Source organism: Triturus cristatus, chromosome 8 (assembly GCF_964204655.1).
Source record: "Triturus cristatus chromosome 8, aTriCri1.1, whole genome shotgun sequence".
Taxonomy (NCBI): Eukaryota; Metazoa; Chordata; class Amphibia; order Caudata; family Salamandridae; genus Triturus; species Triturus cristatus.
The window spans coordinates 354,891,105-354,903,317 of record NC_140591.1 but is presented as its reverse complement, the minus strand read 5'-3'; the positions used below and the strand labels follow the sequence as shown (position 1 = coordinate 354,903,317).

At 42.6% G+C, this 12,213-nt stretch overlaps 1 protein-coding gene across 5 annotated transcripts in view; it reads left to right on the top strand.

Annotated features, from left to right (window-relative positions):
• LOC146802120 (uncharacterized) overlaps positions 1-12,213 on the top strand; it is a 465,690-nt gene that overhangs the window by 376,852 nt on the left and 76,625 nt on the right. Inside the window, exon 7 of one of the 5 annotated variants that reach the window (XM_085621681.1) lies at positions 3,288-3,497. The exons of the other annotated variants lie outside the window; for them this stretch is intronic. Within the exon in view, the coding sequence (XP_085477807.1) occupies positions 3,288-3,357 (70 nt within the window). The 3' untranslated portion in view covers positions 3,358-3,497. Of the gene's footprint in view, positions 1-3,287; positions 3,498-12,213 lie in introns of those variants that run through there. 5 annotated transcript variants of the gene reach the window in all.

Below are 12,213 nucleotides of genomic sequence, written 5' to 3'. Positions count from 1 at the left end.
TAGATGAAATGTGGCAGAAGGCCCCTACAAATAACTGTCATATACATAACATTAGTAAAAACAGAAGTTCTTGGCAAATGCAGACTTAAAAAAGCCCATTGTTATGCCATTGGATGCCGGCCTCTTGCCTTTGAGAAAGCAGGAACAAGTACAGAATAACAAAAAAAGGAAGGAAAGAAAGAAGGCATGAAAGAAGGAGAAAAATAAGGAAGGAACAAAAGAAGGCAAGAAAGATAGAACAAAGGCAAGAAAGACAGAAAAAAGGCAAGAAAGATGTAAAGAAGGCAAGAAAAAAAGAAGTAAAGAAAGAAGGAACGCAGTAAAATCAAAAGGTTTTGGCTAACACAGACCTGAAAAAGCTTATCGTTATGCTATTGGTTGCCAACCTTTGAGAAAGAAGAAAGAGAAAAATAAGGAAAAAGAGAAAAGGATAGAAAGAAAGAAAATCATAAGAAAAAACAAAAGGCAACAAAAGAAAAAAAGAAGTCAGGAAAGGAAGAAAGGAAGGCTAGAAAAATGGAAGGAAAGAAACAGAGGAGAGAAGGGAAGAAAGACAGAAAGAAAGAAATTAATTGAAGGAACAAATCCTAGAGAGAGTAAACAAGAAGAAAGGAAAGAAGGAAAACAAAGGAAAAAGAAGGAACAAACTAATGAAAGAAGGCAAAAGACAAAGAATAAAGTGTTACAACTTCTGCAAATTAAATATAAAAAAGGCCGATTTTCTTCCTGGGCAAAGGTCATTAAAGAACAATTGTTGAAAGTGAGTCCAGAATAAACATATCCTGCATTGTGTACTGCTTCTATAGTAAAAAGAGGATAACTTAATATAGAACAGATTCAAATGGACACAATCTGGTATGGTGTGAAAAAGCAGCAGTCCGATAAACAAAGGACATTCCAAAAGGAATTTACAACAGCATTTGCAGTAGACAGGAACTGATAAAGGTGGAATGTCACTTGTACATGAAGAGCTGATAGAAAGCTTCCTCCTATCACATCAGGTTCTTAACACAAAAGCAACACTAAAGTATTAAAGTAATAACAAACACACTGACATTGAATGGAGCTAACTTGTATCCAGATGTGCTCATTGTGAGAGAGAAAAATGCAGTCGCTAAAAATAAAGTTAACCAGTGGCCTAAGTAGGCTGGCCCATTGCTGCATGCTGTAGTGGGCGGAAGCAAAAAGAGTTGATTGAAAGCCCCTTTAAGTAAGAATGTTATACATATAATCTTAGTAAAATCAAAAGGTCTTGGCTAACGCCAGACCTAAAAATGAAATAAAGAAGAAATAAGATACGTTTTCTTAGAAGTAGCTAGAATGACACAAATATCTTATTCTTCATCTCAGAGTGGTAGATGGACTGCTAATCCCTTATTCCTGTTGAGCCCAAAAAGTTTGCAAGTTTCCAAACTGATAACTCAATTCCAATTTATGTAGTTTCAGGCACTTATCTTCCCTTGAATGTTTCTCTACTCTTGTCTACTTCAAAAAACACAGCTAAGTCCGATCTCCTGGATCAAACATTTCGAAATGCCTTGGCAGTGGATTTTTTAGATCCTTGTTTTTGATGGTACATAACGTGTTCCAAAATCCTTTTCTTAACTTCAAATGTTGTGCTCCCTACGTATCTTTTGACACAGGGGTATTCACTACAGTAGACGGTGTAATTTGTTTTACCAGTGAATTATATCTCTATTTTGTATAGTTTCTGACTGAATGGTACTGCATATTTGGATTTCTGTTTACTAAATTTTTAAGCCTTACACTTCTTACACAGGTGGGGGGGTGAGGGGCTTGAGGTTCCTTCATGTCTTACGATTATGTTGTTCTCAAGTAAAATGGCTTGTAACCAAGCAGTCCCTCAAACTCTTACTTTTCTACGCGTCATGTCTGGATTTGAAATAATAAGGTTAGTTATAATCTTGTAATTTCTCAGACTGCCCCAGTTCTTTTTAAACATGTTCCTCATCCTTTTTGATTGTTTGTTAAATATTCAGTTTTAGTTTCCATCTTTCTATGTACCCTCCTTCTCTGGGGTGTTCTTGCATGTCATTTTTAAAAAATTTTAAGCAAAAGGTCATTTTTCATAACTGTTTTGAACTTTTGTGTTGTAGTACGCAATACTTTAGAGAGATAGCCTCTCTCTCTCTAAAGCGATTTAACATATGTGATAGTGCTGCAATAAATTTCCCTTCAGAATTACAATTACGTTTTAATCTGACCAGCCCCTCAAATAGGATAGGATATACCACTTCACTTGTTTGGAATGGCAACATACATATGTATTGCAATATATATTTGCATATTTTAAATATTTTTCACCCAAAAACCTGGTAAAAGAAAGCTGTATTCTTCTATTATTACCATATACTAACAAACTAAAGCTAAAAAAAAAATACTGCAAATCTACAAATTCCCCGGGATATTCCACTTCACTTGTTTGGATTGGCACTATACATATGTATTGCAATATATATTTGCATATTTTAAATATTTTTCACCCAAAAACCTGGTAAAAGAAAGCTGTATTTGTCTATTATTACCCAATTAGAATGTTTGTGTCTATCTGCCACATACCTTTACCCATCACATTGCCAGGCTCTGTGTCCCATAGCACAATAACCCCACATTGATGGTCAGCAAGCACGACATGAAAATACTTCCCATATGAGCGCAAACAAAAACACCCTGCCAACCGCATCCTACATGGTGTAACTTACTTTCCATTTGGGTAAGCGCTTTAGTTCCTATCATAGGGGTAGTAAGGTCTATACAAATTACAAATATTACAATACAGTACAGTCTATAAACACACACACACACACATATATATCGGGTACTCCGCTTACAAACAATTCCTTAATTTGGAAAATAAATGACACAGACCACTGTTTCACGTGCTGGAAGTGTTTAATCTCCGACGATCTGCCATTACGCGTTTCGGCCGCCCGCGGCCTTGATCACATGACAGTGCTGCATTGTGAGATCAACTATTTTTAAAGTGAAATGTGCATCAACCATACCAATGGACACAGACAACATACTGCTTTCCACTTCTAAGTCAATAGATACATAAATATATAGATATGTACATAAGAAACAACAATGCTTTAGGTGGCCAGGAGGCAAGATGGCGGCGGCTTGTTAGACCGCTGTGAGGCAGCTCCCAAGCCAGCGCTCTGAAAAGCAGAGTAGAGACGAAGAAACAAAGATGTCTTGCTTAAATTAAGTAATAATGGAAGTAAAAGGACTCACCCCATTCCTCTCTGCTTTTTAAATCCCAGATGGCGACCCTGGCGTGATGTCTGGGAACAGAGCGGAAGATCGACTCTTGATGTCTGCACCGGACCCTAGTGCACTACAACTACGCTTCTCATTTTGTACTTCTTTGATCGGAGTACTTGTGCTGCGATTTATTGCCCGTGTACAGACCGGTGGGGCAGCTACGCGAGTGAAGCAAGACGGACCACTAGAGCTAGATCAACCGGCTCGGCTCTCGGACACAGCTCCGCCTTTACGGAGTGTCTCCTGTGTCCCCTGTGGCATGGCGCCGAAAAACGCCGCTACGATAGCCGCTGCTGCAGCCAAGACTAGAGCAGCGAAGCAGGCTCTTCGTGACAAGGAGTTGGTTGCAAAGCGAGGCGGCACACCTTTTGAGGGCAGCGGCGATTTTACCGATCTCGACGTGGGAGTTGGAAAATCAGCAAAGGGCTCAAGACAACAGCCGAATACGCCCGTAGCTGGTCCATCTGTGATTGAACTGCTCCGAAAGACTCCCGCTCCAGTGTCTGCTCCGGTCCAGACCCCGGTCCCCCCATCACAGAAACCAGCAGCTCTTCCATCAACCGCGGATATCCTGAGAGCTATTCCAGGGTCTACAGTGACACCTAGTGGGCAAAGTCAGAATGGCATAACCGAGGATATGGAAATAATGAACACTAGTACAAATGCTTCTATAACTATAGGAGAGGACAGCTCTGTGATATGCAAGGAAACTACAGTTGCATTGGCAGGAATACTAGACTCTAAGGCTGGGGCAGACCCTAATGCTGAAATGCAAGGTATGGAGAATCTTTCCTTATGTGATACTCCTGTTTTTTCTACTGTCTCGTTAGCCTCTTCAACATTATTGATACAGACCACTTCAGCAGGCTTACTAGCGCCAGCACCAGTAACAGTACTTGAAGCTATACCAACGGTCCGTAAAACCCCAATGACTGTGGCTGTGCAGGAAGGGCAAACACCGCAATACCAGCCCATGTGCAATGCTCTAGAGAGTGATCTGGGGACATCAGATCTTAGAGACACTTCAAAAAATCTGGGGGATTTGCTGGAGGTTCCTGATGGCAAGGAGAAAACCGATGGAGACGAGATAACCCCCGATCCTACCGACACCACCAGGGATCCCTCAGACTTCTACTCAATATCAGAAGGGATAGAAGATGCAAGATGGTCAGATGACTCTGAACTCGATATTGAAACTAACACTGGTTCCGAGACGGAGAGTGACCACGAGGTGAGAACGGCAGAATCCAGGGAAAATAAAAGAGCTACCATACGGAAGAAAAGGGCCCAGGGGTTGACTTGGGATTACTCCCCCTCTATTGCATTGGGGTCTCAAGAACATGCCACCGGCTCCCGACCGACACAACGGTGCTCTCCACATCAACAGGATGCTACGCTCTCCACGGTGATGGATACAGTCCTCCAGGCTATCGCCTCCCATCGAGAAGAAACATCAAGGGATGGACGCAAAGCACAATTAGCTCTACATAAGGTCCAGGGTGTAGTGCGTAAACTGTCAAGATCAGTTAACACCTTCAACACCAGAATGACAGAAATGGAAGACCGTATAGTCATTAATGAGGCAGAGGCTACAGCCACACAGGAACAAGTTGAACTACATGAAGCAGAACTAAGTGACGTCAGATGGAAGCTGATCTGTAGTATAAGAAACTTTAAAGGCTTTTTGGTTACTCTAATTTCTTTAAGTGATTGGAGTCCTATATTATTTATTTTGATTAATCAGAACTGGGAGAGGAATATCAATGTAAATATCGAATTTAAAGTTGGCTGGTGGTGGTGCAAATTATGTTACATAGATGTTACCAGTTCAATGGGGAATAGTTTTGAATGGGGAGAGTAAAATTGCGATGTTGGAACGTAGCGGGTCTCAATGATGGGAGAAAAAGGGCCCAACTTTTTCAATTGTTACGTCAGGATCCTGTCGACATCCTCTGTATTCAGGAGACCCACATAGCTGGATGTGATAAAAATGTATTAAAAATTCCTGGATTTAATTTGATAGCAGCAACATCTCAAACGTCTAAAATACGGGGAGTCGCTATCTTGGCAAGACCCGGTTTGGGAGTCCTAGACGCCGACTTGTCGACAAACATGGCAGGTGGGTTGTGGTTCAACTAGAATCGGATATAACCATCTGTTCACTCTATGGCTCTAATTTGGATGTCCCACAACTCTTTATCGAACTTGAATTAGAACTGGCTTCCTGGGCCGGCCCACTTATCCTGTGTGGGGATTTTAATATAAATATTGAAAAACTAGTAAACAATAGACTCCCACAGAATTATAGTGGCCGTAAAACCCAAAGTCTACAGGGCAGTATCCCATCTGATGGATAGTCACGATTTAATGGACATTTGGGACATCTTGAAGCAGAATGATAACGGCTTCACCTATTATTCCTATCCCCACAACAAGTATGTTCGATTAGACTATATTATGACATCATTACATAAGACAGCCCTAATAGACATAATTAAATCCCCCAAAACCATCTCTGACCACAACGCACTTACGTTCATTTTTGAATTGGATAGTTTTAATAGACCTAATATCCAATGGTCATTTGACCGAAAGCTTCTTACTAACCCAGACTATATTAATCATATTATATCATATGCTCAAACTTTCTTTGATTGTAATCAATATAGTGCACCCAGATTCAGTGTATGGGACTGTTTTAAGGCAGTAATTAGAGGAGAGACTATAGCGTTTGTAGCTAACCGTAAAAAAACTCAAGATAGTATTAATAAACAACTTAACGTGGTACTCATCAACCTTGAAATAGTACATGCTAAACAAATTCAGCAAGGAATATCAACCTCTGATACACTGCAAAAACTATTGATTTTAAAAACAGAAATTAATAGCTCGCTAACTCAAAAAGCAGCGGAAATATATCAAGCCAATAGAGAGAGAATTTATGAAGCAGGGGAAAAAGTAGGGAGGCAATTAGCTCTTAAAACTAGACAAAAACAAACATACAATAAAATAAAGAATATCGAATATGAGGGCCAACAGTACACCTCCCCTCAAGATATTGTAGATGTGTTTCGAAAATATTACCAAAAACTATACCAAAATAATAATGAACATCTATCTACAAGAGACACGAAAATCTTTCTCAGTGAGTGGTTACCGGAACCAGAGCTATCTAGAATACTCGATCGAGTAGGTAGAGAAGAACTGGAGAAAGAAATTACAATGGTAGAATTAGAGACTGCATTGTCGGACCTAGCTAATGGGAAGGCGGCTGGTCCTGACAAGATCCCCCTAGAGTTATATAAGGTGTTGGGCAAACAGATACTACCCTATTTATTAGACCTGTTTCTAGGGGTACAACATCACTCAGCTACACCAGAGTCTTGGAAACACACTAATATAGCGATATTCCCAAAAAAGGGGAAACCCCCCCAGCTTCCATCTTCATATAGACCTATTTCACTCATAAACTCTGACTCAAAGCTATACTCCAAGATACTTGCAAACCGACTGAGGGGGGTCATCGAACATCTCGTATCCCCATGGCAACATGGCTTTATCCCTGGGAGAGGAATGACTGATCATACCCGTAGAGTCATTGCCTTATTTGACATCATGGGCGCCACGGGGGGAGAGATGTCGATGGTCCTACTGGAAATCTGAAAATCTGGAAACTTGCCTCCAAACAACTAGGCATACCCAAAATAACAAGATACACCTCTCTTTGGCACAGAAAGATCATATCATCATTTTTGATAGATAATGTCTCTAGGAGATGGGAGAATTTAGGCATATATACACTTGGTCATTTTTTTGGACAGAATGTTACTCCATCTTTCGAGGGACTACAACAGAGATTTGATATTCCATCCACAGATTATCTAAAATATTTCCAAGTCTTTACCAATATCCGTAACTCTAAACTTAATATTAATTTAGATAGTTTTTATTTTTTCTCTATTATTGAGAAGCGAGCTACTAGGATAGGTACTTTATATGATATATTTTCTCAATCCTCTAATGACGATCTAGATCGTGTTGAGAGATCCTGGGCACAAGAACTCGGAAACCCAGATGTAGATATCGACTATTCTCTAACTCTTTACACAACATTATTTTTAGCACCTAACCTTAAAGCACAATATTTTAAAACTATTTACAACCTGTATTTTACTCCGGCTAAACTCTTCACCTGGGGATTACGAGTAGATGATTGCTGCCCCAGATGTAGACAGGGACAGGCAAATTTAATTCATATGTTTGCCGAATGTCCGAAACTAGATAATTTACAAACATTGATTGGAGGATTTTGGGCTCAAGTATTCGGGCGGAATCTTAGATCCTCCGCTACCCTATTTCTTCTAGGTCACGACGAATCCTTAGGTTACAGTCTGGAGGAACAGAGGATTGTCTTCCTGGGCACTGCCGTCTTTCGTATTATTCTGGCGGCCTGTTGGAAAGATCCCAATGTACCCACCTTTCAGATGTGGCTTAGTCGATTTCTTGCCACATATAAGCAGGAGATAGCTATATATAGCACAAGAGGTAGGAAAGCTAGAGCCCGGGGTACCCAGATCTGGGCCCCAATCTCCAACTGGTACTCCAGTGTAAGATCTCCCCCCTGATAAGAGAAGGGCCGACATGATATGACGAGGCAAACTGTGTAGATTTTCACTTTATATCTTTTATTTTTCATATCAGTTGTGCATATGTATTGGGTTGTAATGATTCTGTTCTTTTTCTTTTTTTTTTTTTTCCCCCTATTAACTTTCCTGATGTACTACTGTTTCATTAAGAATTCATTCTTTTTTAAAGAAATTGTTTGAATGAATACTACAGATCATGCTCAATAAAAAGTGTAAAAAAAAAAAAAAAAGAAACAACAATGCTTTATCGGAATAAATACATAAAAATGCAATTTCAGGTCACATGCAGCTCGGTTTAAAAATCACTATAAAATACCATATAAAAACCTGTACGATTAGCATTTTCAATATTGCATTACATGTTGACATCTTTCCATTTGTACAATCCACTACTCATATAAAATATTGGCATGAATGCTCTTTATATCTTATTTTGTATCAGTTGTTTTGACTTATAATTACGCTTTCTGCAGTGTTTCATTTAAAGTGCCAAAAGAATAAAGTGCAAATGTGCGTCACCACCATAGTAAACAATTTAAATTACTATAAAGTGCCTAAGTGCATTATAATATTTCTACCAAATTAGAGGACAGCAGTAGTCACCTCAAAACTCCATATTTACCTTCTACAGGTCCCCACAACGACACAAACTTAATTTCAGGTTCATTCGATGACGGTTTCTAATTTGTTTCCTGATTGAAACTATATCGCATATGTTGGTAGGGGATAATTGATATCATGATTATACATACACTATAGCCTGATCACAGGTATATTACAGGATTACAAGCAAGTATACATATCTTCACTGGTATTGAGGCCCCTAAGAATTTTGGTATCGAATTCTAAAATATAGCATGTTTCATCCTCCTAAGTTTAGCCCCTCTATTCCCTCCCCTCCTGGGGTTTGGGACTGCTTCCAATAAAAAATATGTGTGTGTGTGTATATGTATGTGTATATATTATGTGTGTGTGTGTGTCTATATATGTGTGTGTGTGTGTGTGTGTGTGTGTGTGTGTGTGTGTGTGTGTGTGTGTGTATATAATAAAACCAAAGAAATATACATAAGGGATTGATCCCAATCATACTTTGAATACATTAAACTAGCACTTTAAGCACGCATCTGATGGTCCGCGTCTGCTTTGTTTGAGAAATCTGGGAGAAGCAAGGAGTAGCTTTTTGGATATTTAGACTGGCGAGGCTTTGACCAGTCAAAATGCGGACCCCCAATCATGAAGAGGCGACTGCAAACCAAAGCAACCACCTCAGAGTCTACAACCGAAAGTAATTCAAATCCGGAAGGAATCTGGACAGTCAGCCCCTCTGAAGCCAAGGACTGTGCCGCCCGATCGTTTCGTTTGCAGCTCTCGCTGTGTCGGAGGACTCACGAGATGCTGAAGATACATGAAAGGTAGGACTTAGTGGCAATGCGGGGTTATTGGTGTGCGTGCGGGACTGGAGCGGCATTGCTAAAATCTCTTCAGCCCGCGGAATGCCGAGTAACTAAATAAAAGATCAAAGATTGTCCGCGGACACGCTGAAAGACCGAGAGGCGGCAGCCTCCGAAATGTTTAATAAGGCCCCTTCAAGCAGCATTGTGTATAATCATCGGGGCACAATGGCTACACTAGCGGAAGAGAATATAAAAAACAAAATGAAAACATTGGAAAAGTTAATGCGAGGCGAACAGGGCAAGTGGTGGGAACATAAATCATTGCAGAGATATCTCGAGGTGGGGAGGATCCCCAGGGGATTGCGTATCTTGACTGCACCGAGTTAGGACCAGCCCAACCCCGAAGTGATGAAAGAATGGGCACAATGTAATTTGGACACATCTATTAGACTTGTAGAGATTTTAGTAAAATCCGCAGAAATAGATAGAGCGGCACTACAACTCCGCATTGAAAAGATAAATAAGGAAATTGCCGCCATGGGCCAAACTGAGGAAATAACCAAACTTAGACCAGAAATGATGAATAGATTGCGCAAGGAGGAAGACAAGGTGAAGGAGCGCAAAGCGTTCAAGTTCCACCGAGATCGGGTGGACTATGAAACTGGACGCATTTTCACCTTTTCAAGAAAATACGATGCAATGAAATCCACCAAATATGTGGCCACAAGGGGGAGGAGCCAAGATGGCGATCGGGACGGCAGCGTAGGCTCCCGGCTCCGTGAACCTCCGCATCCCGCACAGATATCCTGCATGAGATCCTTAGCCTGCGCTATATGCCCGTGTTGGTGGTTGAGAGCGGCAACCGATCGCGTGATTCTGAAGTTTCTGGCGGCGGTACCGCCGGAGAAATGTTCATCTGAAGTTTGCGGCCTGTGCAACCCTGGAACCGGGACCTCGGGTGGACAACATGGCCGGGCGGCAGTTCAACAACAGCGGCCATTGGTGACTGGGTGGAGTCGGAATACCGGAGCGGTGCGGATATTGGCCTGAATTTCGCCGTGGTCATTCCTACCACTGGGCGTAGCGGAACGAGTGCATGCCCGAGGTGGCAATTCCAAGATTCTTCGGTAATTGCCTGAGCCCTCGCCAGTGAGCTGCTCGGACGCTGCCTGTAACTCGTCCCGATTTTCGCAGGCGCTGGTCCAGGGTGAGGATGACTGTTACCTGTGACCACACACTGGATACATATTTTGCCTGCCCCCGGAACCCTGTTTGCAGTGACATGGAACTTGATGCGCTTGTGCCTGAGTCCCGGTCCCAATCTGGGGTGGAACTACCCTGCGGCCATCTTGATAGGATGGATTCTATCATCCTGTACACTGGGTCTCAGCAAGATTGGGAGTGTGTGGCTAAGAGGAGCGTAGCGGAGCGGGCGCGGGGAGCTGTGCTGGGGTACGGTGACCTTATCGAAGCTCTCGGTGCCCTTCGTTCCACCCTGGTTCACGGCGCCTGGGTATTGGGGAGAAAGCTTGATGGTATTGCGTCAGCGTCGGAACAGTTGCGATCTGCCTGTCCCCAGGTACACAAGGACTTGTTTCACTTCACACAGGAGGACAGTGTCGTGGCCGCCCCTGTGAATAGGGGAAAGCTGGAAACTCCGGACAATGTGCCAACGTGTGGTCGGCTGGCTGTAGGTCTGGTCTGTCCCGGAGGTTTTAGATTTGAGCAGAAGGTGGTGGCTTTGTCCCACGCACAGCCTCCGGCGACCCAGGCAATATTCAAGCAACGGTCGCCTGCTCTGGCTGATTCCTCCATCCTGGACCTTGTGTGCAGTGCATGTCCTGGGGCAGTACTGGGAAAGATGATCCTCCATAATGATGACTGTGTTGGTATTCAGAGACGTCCACCCTACATGTGTGTGTCGCTTCCTGGTCTTTTTTGGACGCTCCTCTTCCTCGTAACATTGGACATGGCACTGGGTCGATGGGTATGCATTGGTGGATTCGCAAAGAGAGGCCAAGGATAAGACTGATCCTTCAGAGGTTGTCATCTAATAGGCGGGCGGGCACAGGGGTTGCGTGCTCTCACGGCATAACTAATAGTGTAATAGGTGCATAACGCTCCCCATTTTTCTTTGACATGGTCGTTTTTTTGTTGATTACTGTTTGCTTTGGGGAGGAACACATTGTGCGGGAGGGAGAAGCCGGGGGCATGTTTGAAGGCCCTCCTCCAGTTTATTAATACTCTCTCCACTCCCCCGTTAGGTGGGGTTTCCTTTCTTTCTCCTTTTTCTCTGTTTCTTCTATATTTCGGGTCTGGTTTCGGGGCGACAGGCACACTGCTGGGGGGGGGGCCGTAGTCATCTGCAGAGGTGCAGGGTGGGGGACTGGGGGAGGGGATTTTTTAGTTTTTTACTTTGTTTCTATGGCCTCCTTTTTCTTCTCTTATCTTTCTTTGTCCTTCTTTTCTGGGGTCAGTACGGTAGGTTTCCTTCGCTGTCATTCACTGCTTTTTCATTTGTGCCTCAATTTCCGTGGTGTTTTCTGGGTCTTAGGGCAGGGGACTGCAGGCGCAAATGGCTCGTGATATTCCTCCACATCCTGAACCTCCTGTTTCAGCGCGATTGACTTGATAGATTGCTGTTTATTGTTGACGTTTACTATTCTGCCTGCCATTTTTCGCTGCTGGGAAATTGTTTGGCACCTGATCCTTCCATCATCTATTATAAAATGAAAACCTTTTATATCCTGGTTTCCTACTTGGGCTGTTCAGTGGCCAAGAGTATACTAGCATGGAGACTCTGCTCCCCGAGGTGCTGCCTGTGATTAAAATGTGCTTTCTGTTACTCTAACTGCTTAGCGGCCGGCCCCGGGGGTTGTAGGCCC